The sequence below is a fragment of the Lissotriton vulgaris genome, chromosome 6 (assembly GCF_964263255.1).
Source record: "Lissotriton vulgaris chromosome 6, aLisVul1.2, whole genome shotgun sequence".
Lineage (NCBI taxonomy): Eukaryota > Metazoa > Chordata > Amphibia > Caudata > Salamandridae > Lissotriton > Lissotriton vulgaris.
Genome location: NC_141694.1, coordinates 1,272,701,241 through 1,272,717,190, shown reverse-complemented (window position 1 = coordinate 1,272,717,190; position 15,950 = coordinate 1,272,701,241). Strand labels below are relative to the sequence as shown.

The 15,950-nt window shown below is 47.1% G+C and overlaps 1 protein-coding gene across 1 annotated transcript in view; it reads right to left on the bottom strand.

Moving 5' to 3' along the window:
- Positions 1-15,950, bottom strand: part of SCAF8 (SR-related CTD associated factor 8) — a 948,526-nt gene that overhangs the window by 153,314 nt on the left and 779,262 nt on the right. Inside the window, exon 18 of the mRNA XM_086927396.1 lies at positions 1,025-1,166. Coding sequence (XP_086783522.1) covers positions 1,025-1,166 — 142 coding nt within the window. The remainder of the gene's footprint in view (positions 1-1,024; positions 1,167-15,950) is intronic.

Below are 15,950 nucleotides of genomic sequence, written 5' to 3'. Positions count from 1 at the left end.
CCTTTGGCCCACAGGTCGGTCGGGTGGCGGGGATATGCGTCAGTGTTCTGAGAGCCCTCAGGAAAGTGTTAGATCTGCTTCCCATTTCTGCTCGAAAGACGCTGGTGCATGCCCTGGTCACCTCCCGACTTGATTATGGGAACCTGCTCTATTTGGGGGCCACAGGCAGGGTTATGGGCCGCCTGCAGGTTCTTCAAAATGCGGCAGCGCGGCTGGTTCTCAGACTCCCTAGGAGGTCTTCCGCCAAAACAGCTCTACGGGCCCTCCATTGGCTCCCCATTGAGAGGAGAGTGGAGTTTAAGGCCCTTGCCACATGTCACCGCATCCTGAGCGGCAAAGCACCTCTTCCGCTCCAGAGCCTAGTATCCCACTAGGAGCCCGCACGCAGTCTTCGGTCCTCTCAGACCGGGCTGTTAAAAGTCCCAAGAGTATTCAAAGCTCGTATGGGAGGTAGATCCTTCAGATACCTTGCTCCCAAGCGCTGGAATAATCTTCCACTGGAACTCCGACTCGAACCTTCCGAAGTCCAGTTCAGAAAAAAACTTAAAACGCACCTTTTCAGCAGATAGCTTTTGTGGGAGGAGGGGGGACAGCCACTTCACTTGTCATAGCGCGGGGACACGCCTGTGGCGTAACCAGGCGCTTAATAAATGTCCAAATAAATAAATAAATAAATTAAGCATGCAAGACTAAACCCTATAACCAATGGACTGACCACTCTAACTTTGGGCCCTCGGGTAGCGTGCTTCTTAATGCAAAGCACTTGTATGCTTCTCAGAGTAGTAAGCGCTATATAAATGCAATTTCAATTCAATCAATCTGGACCACAGAATGCAATATTTGCTCTTTGTTTGCCCAATCAGATAAATGATTGCAATCTCTTTAAGGTCAACATTTCAAAAGGGAATATGTTTTTAACAAATGTAGTAACGCACAAAGCAACAAACTCATTAAAATGACTTATGGAAAATGCAGCCTTCAAATTAGTTTGCAACTCTTCTGGTGTGGCAAAAGAGTGACTTACCAGGTGGTGGTTGTGAGGGGTCAAATGCAGGCCGTAGAAATGGGGGCGGAGGCATCACGTAACCTGGAGGAGGGACTGACATAGGGAGCGGAAACACCGGCGGAATCAAATTAACAGCCGGTACAGCTGGTGCCAACGGCATCTAATTTTAGGAGTAAGGTAAAAAGAATTGTAAACGTTTCTACCTAAACATACCCGGTCTCATTTACTATCTGAATACCAATACAGCAACAGGTAGAACGCCCAGTTAATACTGGTGTTAAAAAGCTTGACTCCCAGTAAGACATGCTATTCTACACCTAACACTCCTAACTTTTTTATCTGAAAATCACTTAAAACCTTCCATTTATCTAGAAAATTGCTACACTAACTTTCCTACAAGACATTTGTAACAGATTGCTAAAACAATAAATGGCATATCTTCCGAGATGATCAATTCTAATGGCTTGAGACTAAATCAATCAACTTTATTTCGGTTCAATGAACCATAAAAGTGCAAAGTGCAAACACATAAATACATAAATGCTTGATAGGTACAAATTAAAGCTCAAAACATTGTAAATATAAAGATCAATTTCAGTCATGATACATCGATTGTCAAAGTGCTGCCACAATACCAAGACCCAAACCAAAGAAACAAACCTCAAAAAGAGAGTCCTTAAACATGGACTCCTCAAGGGTCCGCTATGTCACCATGAATATCTATGTTATTTTCTAGTATTGGCAGCTCAAATCTACTGACTGGGCTAGGTGGGATAAAAATGTGCACTTGCAATAGTTAAGAATATAAAAAATGTAAGACAATAAAACCAAAATAGATACGATTAAGCTAGTGCATTTCTCACAGCAATTCATCATTGTCAAAAGTATTTGATTGATTCATCAAGCAATTCATAGAAGCACAAAATCAAATACACAGCAAAAGTTAAAAGGGAGGTACACTCATAAAAAGTATAAAATCAAACCCAACTACATCCAGGTTCAGGAGATATGAAAAACAAAATTAAGACGTCAACAGGACATGAAATAGAGACAGTACGAGCTTATTATAATTCGTCCCTTAAAATATATTTTTGACACTTAATATGAACATTTCAGTGCATGACACTCTATAACAGTCTTTACCCGTATCGCTTTCTAATTGCAAGGGCACCCCTGATAAAGTGCAGTACAGATGTCAATAGAGACTAATTAATACTGGTATCTAAAAGATTGCTCTATAGGTACAGGGACGTTGCGGTCTCAATAGTGGGAGCACAAATCTAGTTCTTGTTTTTTTGTAAAGTGAACAAAATAATACAAGGTGCAGGGTGCTTTGTTTATACAAATCATCACAAGGACATGGCATAAGCTCATCAGAAAAGTCACCGGACATGGAAAAGCTACCAAAAAGTGCACTGTGGCCAACCAAAACCTTGTAAGATAAAATCTCTATTGCGGATTCATGATCAAATCCAAATAAAATTTTAAGTGATTGGTCAGAAGACTAACCTCGACTGAGCTTAACATTCTATGGGATATCTGGGGCTGCCGATAATTAATGCTAGCCCTAGCAGAAAAATATGATTTGATAATGTCTTTTGCTTTAGGGGTCATAGTTTGGGGGTTTCGAAAACATCACATAAAGCAATCTAAAAAAACATGCATTTCAGTTAATAACACCAGGGGATTGTCTCAGCACCAGAAACAGCAAGGAAATCCCTGATAATTGCTCTTGAAAAAGCAAAATCCTCTAAGAGACAAATCTTTCCCCATAGTAACAAGGAGGTGAGACCAATGCGGTCCTTGACGGACCCCCCCTCAGTTGAAGCAATTGCTGTGTTTTCTCTCCCTTACATCCTTATCTCATCATAACTGTATGTATGTATGTATGTATGTAGCCTGCGTAAGAAAAGTACCAATGCTTCCTCCACTCCCATGTCTCCCATCATAGCCCATAATCCGTCCCGACTAACAGTATCGAAAGCACTCGATAAGTCCCTGAAGGCCAGATGTATAGCAGTCTTCATGGACTTTGTGTACTTACTGATAATCCTTGACTGTGTGAGGCATTGTTCTGTCGTGCCCATGCCCCATCTAAAACCATATTGTATTTTTGAAAGGACCCTATTTGCGGCCGCCAAGAAGTCTAATCGCGCCAAAAGGACCCTAACTAAAACATTTAATGTCACATCGATCAATGATATTGGCCTGTAACAGGCAGGGTCTTTGCTATCCCCCTTTTAAAAGACGGTGAACACTATCGCCTCTTCCATGTCGCAGGCACTGGGCCAATAATAGCAGCTTTAGAAATATTAGTTAGAAGCAGCACCCACAAAAAATGGTTACCCTGAAAAAGGTCAAAGGGCTCTACATCTGGGACAGGAGTTTTAAAACAGATGCCTTGTGATATAGCTACCTCCACATCGTTCACTGAGATGGACATACTTATTTGTACAGCTTGGTTTAAATTGTGGGTCCTCCCCACATCCTTTGCCAAAGAATCTATTGCCCTATATAAAGGATTAAAAAGGAGAGTAAAATGGCCATCCCATACATCTTCTATAATCGAATAAACCATCTGGGGTGAATATTCCGAGAACATTGAACGATTTGTAACCTTCAAGAATGTTTTTGTGTCCTTAAGGGACCCTGCTAATACTAAATCCTTCCACTCCTCATTCCTCAGTTCCCTTTTCCAATCACGGATTTATGGGTCTTCCTACGGGTTTTTTAGAGCTCGCCTGCTGATGCGCTTGCGCATAGCTGGCGAAGCTCTATAGTGGCTTATCCAGAGATTAACCACTAGCGATTCCACTGGCGATTCCATGCAGTGCATGTGCTTTTTAACTCATTGCGCAAGCGCAATGAGTTAAAATGCGCGTGCACAGCATCAAATCGTCAGCTTGGTGCCGCAAGCAGCTCTTCCCGCTTCGTCCCCTGCTGCAACAAAGGCTTTGCGCTCTGCCTCAGCCCAGCCATTCTCCTCCCCTAATTGCCCCCTGCTGCATCAAAGGCTTTTTGAAGGCCAGCCGGCCGTGCTTTCAGTTTCACGGCCGCCAGGCGTGTCTCTCGTTTCTGCCGCGCTGCGCCAATGCTTGTTGACTTTTTTGTTCTTTGCGTTCTCTTTCAGTTTATCTTTTGTCAGTTTTAAACTCAATGGTGTCGTGGCTGAAAACAGTTGAATAGCAATTCTCTGGTCCTTCCACTGCGTCTTGATGCCTCTGGGAGAAAGCACTAACGATGAATAATGAATATTTGCACGAGTAATGAGCACTTCCTGGCAATGATCCTGGTGCGAGGATTTGGAAGCTGCATGTGGTGACAGATTCCAGTATACAAATTCATGTTCGCTTTTCATTACACCGTGACCCAGATGAGCAAACAGTGACTGCAAATAACCGGTGGCTGTTCTAGGTAACTTGCCTTATTCAGGGCCATCGCTGCACACCCGAGAGGTCATAGTTCTAACGCTTTGTTTGATGGTGTCTGTCGAGTTTAGGAGAGGACATTTCTGAGTTACAGTGCTACTACACCTGCAGTTCTAAGCCACAGATGACTATGCTTCATGCTAGAGCTTGTTAACAGAAATGGAAAGTGCCCGAGATTGAAACCGGGGCAGCGTGAAGACAGCACCATGAGTTCATTACCTGTTATGTAGGCTATATGTAACCTGCAGTTCAGAACTTCAAATCCTGGCATAGCATGTTCAGCCTTTCATACCTCTCACTCGACACACAAAACGGGTGCATAACAACATTTACTGTACTGCTAACATGAGACTACCCAAGAGCCGAATGAATGAAATGCAGAGGGCTCCAACATTATAAAGTGTGATTAAGAAGCCAGTGACTTGTGGTTTCATATATAATATAGCCATGCTTCACTTTATGTACTCCTGCTTGTGTTTTGTCGTGGCTGTGCCAATATGAGAGCAGTAAAACGGAAGCTGTGATGTGCGAATCAAATTCACGCAATTGGCTGTAATTGCATTGTGTGTGGTTCGTTGCATCACAAAAACGGCAAAATGGAATTGTGATGGCTTGGCTATTTCGTGGTCACGAAGTTCAGTGAGCAGTTCTAATTTGCATTCCATAAATGCTTTAACTCTGGAATAGCCTGTTTAGATTTTTCAGATCACTGGCATTTTCTTCTTCACTGTGAGCTTTAGGCGCGCTCACTTTTTGCATTCTAACGGTGAGAGCAGCACATTCGTTTTCTGCTCTTTGTCGCGCACCACCATTTGTCTGCCTAGCGCTAGGCATCAGTCTTCAAAGGCTGCAGATCCCCCGCCACAGCAATGCCGAGAGTTTTTTTTTTTGGGGAGTTACGAGCAGAAAAGTCCCCGCAATGGCTCCGTTTTTCACCGGACTTGCACCACTGCCGAATACACCATGACTTCACAGACTTGCACGCAGAAGACAGCATTTTACTGGCCTGGGTTCTCATCAAGTATTTTACCAGAAAAGTCCCAGCAATGGCTCAGTTTTTCACCCTACTCGTCTCCTCTGTGCACAACCCTCACTCACCCTCACAGGCCCCCTCACCCTCACACGCCCCCTCACACACCCTCGCACCCCTGACCCTCTCCCACCCTCACTTACCCCCACCCACCCTCTCACCCTCACTTACCCCCAACCCACCCTCTCACCCTTACTTACCGCCAACCCACCATCTCACCCTTACTTACCCCCAACCCACCATCTCACCCTTACTTACCCCCAACTCACCATCTCACCCTCACTTACCCCCTCACACCCTCACACACCCTCACCCTCACACACCCTCACCCTCACACACCCTCACCCTCACACACCCTCACCCTCACACACCCTCACCCTCATACACCCTCACCCTCACACACCCTCACCCTCACACACCCTCACTCTCACACACCCTCACTCTCACACACCCTCACCCTCACACACCCTCACCCTCACTCTCACACACCCTCACTCTCACACACCCTCACTCTCACACACCCTCACTCTCACACACCCTCACTCTCACACACCCTCACTCTCACACACCCTCACTCTCACACACCCTCACTCTCACACACCCTCACTCTCACACACCCTCACTCTCACACACCCTCACTCTCACACACCCTCACTCTCACACACCCTCACTCTCACACACCCTCACTCTCACACACCCTCACTCTCACACACCCTCACTCTCACACACCCTCACTCTCACACACCCTCACTCTCACACACCCTCACTCTCACACACCCTCACTCTCACACACCCTCACTCTCACACACCCTCACTCTCACACACCCTCACTCTCACACACCCTCACTCTCACACACCCTCACTCTCACACACCCTCACTCTCACACACCCTCACTCACACACCCTCACTCTCACACACCCTCACTCTCACACACCCTCACTCTCACACACCCTCACTCTCACACACCCTCACTCTCACACACCCTCACTCTCACACCCTCACTCTCACACACCCTCACCCACAAACCCCCTCACCCTCAAACCCCCTCACCCTCAAACCCCCTCAACCTCACCCCCTCATCCCCACATACTCTCACCCCCTCACACACCCCCTCACCCTCCCTCACCCTTACCCTGACACCCCCTCAGCACCACATTATCACTCAGCACTGCCACATTATCACTCAGCACCGCCACATTATCACTCAGCACCGCCACATTATCACTCAGCACCGCCACATTATCACTCAGCACCGCCACATTATCACTCAGCACCGCCACATTATCACTCAGCACCGCCACATTATCACTCAGCACCGCCACATTATCACTCAGCACCGCCACATTATCACTCAGCACCGCCACATTATCACTCAGCACCGCCACATTATCACTCAGCACCGCCACATTATCACTCAGCACCGCCACAGCACCACTCAGCACCGCCACAGCACCACTCAGCACCGCCACAGCACCACTCAGCACCGCCACAGCACCGCCTCAGCACCGCCACAGCACCACTCAGCACCACTCTGCACCGCCACAGCACCACTCTGCACCGCCACAGCACCACTCTGCACCGCCACAGCGCCAGAGCACCACTCGGTACCGCCAGAGCACCACTCAGCACCGCCAGTGTCACGATTCCCCCCGACCTCTGGTAAATCACTGCCTGCTCTATTGTACGGAACGGAATGGCAAACTACATATCCCATGATCCTTTGCGCTGCGCGCTCCTATGACGCGGCGCGACTAGTGATTATCAGGAAGTCTCACGGAGGACGCGCTGCCGATTATTCCTGCTCGTGTTTGGTTCGTGTACTTTTGACTCGTCATTACAGGATACTTGGAAGTCGGCGGAGGCAAGTATCGGCTCGCGCTGAAGGGACACGCCGCTGTTAGCGTGTGGGTTCAGCGTTCCTTGCTCTCGGAGTCCGCTTGTGGATTAACCTGGTGGGGATTAGGAAGCGCCTACAACTTAGCGTTCATCATCGTGTTGCCGCTCGAGTGTGGATTAACCTGGTGGGGCTTAGGAAGCGCCCGTGTCCTTCCGTCATTTCAGCAACAGGTTTTCAAGATCGAGTGGGGCACTTGTATTCCTAGTTTGTTTACGGAATCTGTTTTTGCATACTTTCAGGGAGCGTCTTGCTCCGGTTTGCGCAGGACACCTGGGTATAGGTGCCGCCTTACCTTTCAGTGCACATTACTCACATTTTGAGCGCTTACAGAGCAGGATCTGTAGAGACGCTATAAATATACTTTACGCTGGGCATATGATTTAGTTTCCTAACTTTTGCGTTATTTACAGTCTAGGGAATGTAGGAGAGATCTCGGGGTAGTCGCGTCTTGCACACCCTGAGGTTATTCTTCTAAGCATTTCCTCGGAGGAGAAAGACCTTTTGTTATGAACTACCGTTTACCAGGAATGTGATCATTATTTCATTATTTGGTATTGGGGCAACATTAGGTTATCTTTATCCTACACATGGGTAGGTGTTCATTGCTGTCCTAAACTTTCACGTTACAGGAGGGGAGGGAACATGGGGGTTTGCTAATGCTCTCTGTATTATATTTTCCAGTAGTACAGCCAGGGGATTTAGAAGCCGCCCTTAGATCCTTCCTTCATACAGGCACACCTGTAGGATATACAGGTGAGGTAACAGGTGTTTTGTTGAGTAGTGGATGTTCCAGCTTAGGGTTCTGTGGTACTTATCCCTTGCTTCTGTAATTACAGGTTACGGTTCCAAGTGCCCAGCTGTTCCCCTCCGGACCCAACTTTTTCCCCCGCTTGATCGCCTTAACAGTCTGTGCACGATTACAGTCAGACTTGGGTTGATCTAGAGGTGGGCCCCCCTTATAGCATCGATCCAATCCTGAGGAGCATCCAGGACCGACCTGACAGCCAGAGCACCACTCAGCACCGCCAGAGCACCACTCAGCACCGCCAGAGCACCGCTCACCCTCAGAAACCCGCTCACCCTCAGACACCCGCTCACCCCCACATACCCGCTCACCCTCACACACCCGCTCACCCTCACACACCCGCTCACCCTCACACACCCGCTCACCCTCACACACCCGCTCACCCTCACACACCCGCTCACCCTCACACACACTCAGCACCGCCACATTATCACTCAGAACTGCCACATTATCACTCAGCACCGCCGCAGCACCCCGCAGCACTCAGCAGCAGCACCACCACCACTCAGCAGCAACACCACCACCACTCAGCAGCAACACCACCACCACTCAGCAGCAACACCACCACCACTCAGCAGCAACACCACCACCACTCAGCAGCAACACCACCACCACTCAGCAGCAACACCACCACCACTCAGCAGCACCACCACCACCACCACTCAGCAGCACCACCACCACTCAGCAGCAGCACCACCACCACCACTCAGCAGCAGCAGCACCACCACCACTCAGCAGCAGCAGCACCACCACCACTCAGCAGCAGCACCACCCAGCAGCAGCAGCACCACTCAGCAGTAGCAGCACCACTCAGCAGCACCACCACTCAGCAGCAGCACCACTCCGCAGCAGCAGCAGCACCACTCAGCAGCAGCAGCAGCACCACTCAGCAGCAGCAGCACCACCACTCAGCAGCAGCAGCACCACCACTCAGCAGCAGCACCACTCAGCAGCAGCACCACCACCACCACCACCACTCAGCAGCACTGGTTCAAATCTGTTCTCTCAATGTTTCAAGCTTTATTACTAATCACAAAAAGATGTTAATATTTCACTTCTGTTCTTGGATTTTAGTCACAATAAAAAACACTGAACATAATCTTCACAAAAGTTATTCACAAAAGTTTAAGCTATTGCCATTACAAATTAAATACATTATTTAAGTATTAATTATTTAAAAAAATTAAAAGCCATTGTTATTTTTAATATCAATACATCTAATTCACGTAAATACAAAACATGTTGCATTACAAATGCTATAGGTGTCACATTTGCGAAAGTTATAACTATTGGCATTGTAAATGACAAAGCTATTAATTTAGCTATTTTAAAAAGTAACGCATAAATAAAAAAAAATCATTTATAATACCAATAGCTCAAACTTTCCTAATGCGAGCCCTATTGCATTTCCAATGCTTGTATTTACTCTTTAGCCTGAGGAATGGTATTAAAGGCCTCTTAGATGTTTATGAGCTTTTGTGCATTCATTATTAGACCAATATGGTGCATTTGTTTGGGGTGGGGCGGGGGGAGCTCTTCTTTGCCAGAGCCGATGAGTTAACTAAAAAGATTACTTCATAATCCCGTACTACTTCTGAGGGGGTGCCATCCTGCTTTAAGCAAATATCTAGGAGTTCTGTCATTTAATCAAATAAAAAAAGATCAGGCATGTATTTTTGATCTTGCTTTGACAAACTAAAAGAATAGTGCACTTGCTGGGAAAACGCGTTAAAATATTACTCAAGTTTCCACAAATTTGTATTCCTGGCAGGACAACCTTGAAGTGAAGCTCATTAAAAGCATGTTAACATGCAATATGTGCACAGTTAGCAAAAAATGAATTCATGCCATTTCAAAGTGAAACACCACACCACAGATGTAATGACTTTTTTTCATCCATTCCATTGAAGTACTATTTATAGACCACTGACACTATGCCAGAATTATCAACCCCAAAGGTACAAAAGTGAAATATGTGCCCAAGCAGCCTTCTTTTATATCAAATACACTATAGCCTTAAAGCTTAGAATATGCTTGGCTAATAAAGGCACCAACTACAGAGATGAGTCACTATGCCAGGAGCACGATGCTAATCGAAGGAAGCTACAGAAAGAAGCACTGCTATGACAGTGATTTTCTTACATAAGTTTAATCTAGTGTTCTCGGAGTATACTTTTAAGCGTACCCATTAGTGGTGAACACTCTGGGTTCACCGATTTTCCAATGACCCTGACACACAACTATATTAGCTTTAAACAAGCATTTACAATGCAACGGTTTCGCCCTTGGAAAAGTTTGAGCTATTGGCATTGTGAATGACAAACTTTTTATTTATGTGTTGGTTTTGAAAACAGATAAATAAATGGCATTGTCATTTACAATGGCAATAGCTTAATCTCTCGCAAATGCGATTTCAACGTTCCAAGCACATCAGCCAGCGTAGTGAGGCCAAGCTGTGATAGAAGACTGTCCCGGGAAATATGGACCCCTCAGGACTAAAGGCCTGCAATATTAACTGGACTCTTCCCAGGAGCGACTCGGAAAATAGTTGTTCTTGTTGAAAGAGATAACAACTACAGCACTAATACTCTGAAAAGTGGTCACCATGGAGAGAAAGCAGACAGAAAAAGTGGTAAACAGAGATTAAGCACCGCACCGAGTCTTGTCCAAAGACACCGCTTGTTTTTTCCCTTTCATTTTTAAAAAAAAAAGTGAATTTATTATCCATGCTTTCTTTTACAAAGTAGAAAAAAGAGCGATGCAAGAAGGGTCTGGAGAAATTTGGAGCAAATATACTGGCATCTGACCAATAATATATTGTATACATAAAACTGTCAGCTAGCCAGAGATATTTCCTCAAGCCTTATGAAGCATACTCGACTTTCTTTGGAAATCAAGGACCTGCCTGCAAATGAACAACTGGTCTGGCAACACTGATCAACCAAACCAGACCACCTTCCAAGTAGATAAACGCTTTTGGGTGAGGCACAGAGAACAGAAAATGGGAAACTGCTTGAGGACATAAGGCTGGTCCAGACCCTATACTCTTAAATGAGGTGTGTGACAGAGATGCTGCGGATTCCTTCTAAGGCGCAAAAAATCCAGATGATTGTTATAGATGTGAATATTAGCTCCTGAAAGGCTACGTAGACGATGATGTAAACTCATAAACCATTAAATGAAAATGCTGTCAGGCTCTCTAACCCCTCCTTCATGCTGATATGAGATATTAACAGAATATACATATTTAGTTCAGTAATATTTCTCTATTGCAAGTAAAAGTGAGCAGTAGAAATAGAAAGCTTGTGGAAAGGTTAATATAGAAAAAAGGGATATGGGGATATGAAAAACAGTAAATAGGACAAAGTGATATAAATGTGACTTTAGAAATAGATGAAAGAGAGAGGGCGAAAGAAAGGGGTAGTGTGCTGGGGAGCATACATTTAGGAGTAGCAAAAGATAATGAGTTTGAGGAAATTAGAGACAAGAAATAGATGTAATAGTGATATAAAGAACAGAGGGAGTGTTGCAAAGGATTAATAGAAAAAGTGATGGAAGATAAACAGACGAGAGGGTGCCGGGAAAAGTGCAAAGGAGTGAGTGGCAGAAAGAGGGATCTAACAAGAAAGACAGGAAGAGGATTTGTGAAGAGGCTGATAGCCGGAGTGGGATGTCAGGACTGCAGTATGCCTTTGCCCTTGATGAATGAAGCTTACTTACTTGAGTTTTACATTTAAAATATACATTTATTTTCTCTTATTGATTTTGAATAAATTCTCCTGACGGAGACAAGGAAGTGGATCTATTATTCTGCAAGTAGATGGTATAAATAAGACATAGATCAAGGGCAAGTTCTAATCTCCAAGCGCTACTCAGGTCCACCAACAGCAGGCAACAGAAACTGCAAATGTCACACAATTAACATCACGTTGACTCGTGGCAACACTGTCAAACACACATGAAGCTACACACCCATTCGTCGCACATGCAACCATACACACACATTGCTGCATGTTAACTCTCACACATGCACATACAGCAAACACCAGCAATCTCATGCCCACCTGTCATTAAACTATCAATCACACACACATGGTCACACGTCCATTCATTAGACACCTGTCCCTCACACACAGTCACATATTCACTCTCAGACATACAGATTTCCATATAGGGTGACCTAAAGTCGTCTATGGAGGCATGGTACTTTCAGATGGATACATTTTAGGGAAATGAGTGTAACTCGATTCGTATGTTAGTTATTCCTGTCACTTTTTCTGAATGAATCCATACTTTTTTGCACACTGTAAACCATTTATTTTAACATACCGAACTAGTCTTTCCTTAATGTACGAGGCCCATAATTTCCCACCCATACACTTTGTATTAGTCAGCGACTGCCAGGCAGGGTGTCCCCTCGTGCGATGCGCTCGCCGCAGGCCTTGCAGACGGAGATCCAAAAGCCTTTAAAGTCTGGGTAATAAAAAAGGTCAACACTTAAAGGAAAACCATAAAAGCACGCATGTCAGAGCATAAAAATAGAAATTTGGGAAACGAGAGCAGGTCATGGGATGAACAGGAGCGAAATGCAGCTGGAGGAGAGCAAGGGAAGGAGGGACGAAAGGAGGAGGAGAGGGTGAAAGGAGGAGAGGGTGAAAGGAGGAGGGGAAGAGAGGGTGAAAGGAGGAGTGGAAGAGAGGGTGAAAGGAAGAAGGAAGGTGGGATGAAAGGAAGAGGGGAGGGACGGAAGGAGGAGAGGGCTAAAGGAAGAGAGAAGGAGCGGGCAAAAGGAGGAGGGAAAGCGGGCGAAAGGAGGGGAGGAGAGGGCGCAAGAAAGAGGGTGAAAGGAGGAGGGGAAGAGGGCGAAAGGAAGAGGGGCGGGGAGGGACGAAAGGAGGAGGAGAGGGCAAAAGGAAGAGGGAAAATGAGGACGAAAGGAAGAGGGAAAGTAGAAGGATAGGTGCAGGCCTGTTTGACATCTGAGCTGCCAAAATCCAGATGTAGAAATGACCCGTCCAAGGGCTTACGTCAGAGGGCAGCTAGGATTTGAATTTACGAAGTGCCTTTCCAGTACCTAGGGTCTGACACATGCCTCTAGCCTGCTTCTGCTTAGAAGCGGGTAGCAGATTGGTTGTATTGGAGGCGAAGGGGGGGGCGGGTGAGGCCCCCGTGTGTACACTGTACACGGAAAGCAGTACAGCGCCGGCAGGGTTTCCCCTCGTGCGATGCGCTCGCCGCAGGCCTTGCAGACGGAGATCCAAAAGCCTTTAAAGTCTGGGTAATAAAAAAGGTCTACACTTAAAGGAAAACCATAAAAGCACGCATGTCAGAGCATAAAAATAGAAATTTGGGAAACGAGAGCAGGTCATGGGATGAACAGGAGCGAAATGCAGCTGGAGGAGAGCAAGGGAAGGAGGGACGAAAGGAGGAGAGGGTGAAAGGAGAAGGAGGAGAGGGTGAAAGGAGGAGGGGAAGAGAGGGTGAAAGGAGGAGTGGAAGAGAGGGTGAAAGGAAGAAGGAAGGTGGGACGAAAGGAAGAGGGGAGGAGAGGTCGAAAGGAAGAGGGGAGGGACGAAAGGAGGAGAGGGCCAAAGGAAGAGAGAAGGAGCGGGCAAAAGGAGGAGGGAAAGTGGGCGAAAGGAGGGGAGGAGAGGGCGCAAGAAAGAGAGCGAAAGGAAGAGGGGCGGGGAGGGACGAAAGGAGGAGGAGAGGGCAAAAGGAAGAGGGAAAATGAGGACGAAAGGAAGAGGGAAAGAGGGCGAAAGGAGGAGGGTGAAAGGAGGAGGGGAGGAGAGGGCAAAAGTAGGAGGGTAGGAGAGGAAGAGGGAAGGAGAGGAAAAGAGAAGAGGGCGAAAGGAGGGGGAGGGTGAGAGGAAGCGAGAGGAGAGGAGAAGAAGGGACACAGCGTCCAGCAGCGGGGTGTGTTTAGTCCGAGCAGAGAAGACCCTGGATTGTCCCGAAGCTTATTCTCCGCTTCCACAACCAGCCTGAGGAGTTTGCTGGGTACAGTTGGCGGTTTGATGTGGCACCGTCAGGGAGAAGCTGGCACTGGCGGGCAGTGTGGAAAGAGTGGGGCTGGCAGGCAGAGGCACTCTGAGGAAGGAGAGCCGCTGAGGGCAGAGGGAGAAGCCCGCAGCGCTTCGTTTGTGAAATAACAAGTGCTGGGGACTAAAGCGCTGCTCAGACACCTGTGTTTGGCGCTATAAAATGTCAGCCTGTCGAATACCAAGGGTGCGGTGCCTTAAATCCACCGCTGCCCTCTTTAATTCGCTGCCAGTCACTCCCTGCCCCCTTATCTCAGTTTTACAGGTTCCTGCTTTCTCCGTTTATGGCGGGGTTTCCGTCTTTCTCTTCCCCCGTCTTTCTGTTTTGTGTTCGTTTCCTTCTCTTGCTCTCTGAAAAAGTCTAATGAGGAGAATTAATTGTTGGTGCCCACACAGGCTCAAATTAAGCACTAGAAGCATGTACCAGTGATCAGTGCTTTAAGTGGCACCAGCGGACAGTGTAAGAAGCATCTACTAGTGAACAAGCGCATAACTACCGAGCGGGGGTGGGGGTGGGGGGGGGTGGGAGGCTTCCTCCGTTGGCGGTGGGGGGGGGGACAGTGGGAGGGGGGTCGGGAAGGCTTCCTCCGTTGGCGGTGGAGGGGGGGGCGGGAGCGGGATGTAAACAAAAGCAGACAGAAAAAATACATGAAGAGCGAAAACAGGCGGGAGCGGGATGTAAATTCCTCCGTTACCTTCTTCATGTTCTGTGCCATGTCATCGTATCTCTCAGCCTGTTCTGCCAGTTTGGCTTTCTGCACCAGCTCGTTTTTAGCCATGACTGCACTAGCTAAGTAAGACAAGCACTCACCTGGGCTCGTGGTCGGCATGAAATGACACAAAAACAACCCCCCTCCACAGAGGAAAACATTAGATTTTGCTGGCGCATGCGTACTTCGTACGCATTGCCGAGGCAAAACCTAACAAGTCAGGTCCCGGGCCGCGCTGTGATTGGCTGCCGGCCCGGGACACCCCCGTGACGTCAGCCAATCACAGCGCGGCCCGGGAATGACGTCACGGGGGTGTCCCGGGCCGGCAGCCAATCGTAGCGCTGCCCGGGACAAAGGGGCGGGGCTTAAAAAAAGCACCAGAAACGCCCCCGAATCGCGTTTTCAAGAGAAAGCGCGATTGACAGCCTCTGTCTCCCAATGGCTAGCCTCCATTTATGGAGCTAGCCAATGAGAGGCAGAGGCGGGGCCGACATCCATACTGAAGACAAAAGTTTTCAAACTGGGAGGGGCACTTCGTGCCCCTCGCCAGGTCGAAACCTAAAAAAAACCACTAGATTAACTAAACGCCTTTTGTGTTGTCATATATTTGCATTAATCTTAAGGTGACGCTGCAAGAACTTAGACACTGGAACAATAGATTCGCAAAAGAACGCTAATGTCCTAATAGTTCTTAGACAGGAGAAGCTGTTTTTTATAACAGGATCCTTAACAACATGGCGCCAAACATTATGACCTGCATTTATAACGTTTTCCTAACATCAGAACAACTGGTTGCAGGCAGTTTTCACATCTATAATGGGTATGTCTCTGGAGAGACCTCTCCGATGACGCAGCACAATATCCTACAATGCCCCACGCAAGTCAGTGCAGACTTAAAATTCAGTTGTAGGCCCTAGTGAACGAAACATTTGTAATGCTCCACTTCAATTATCGCATCTAAGTAGGCGAATCCAGTCAATCCCTTTACTACATGTAGACTATCCTGTTTTTAATTTTCCTTCTGCAGTG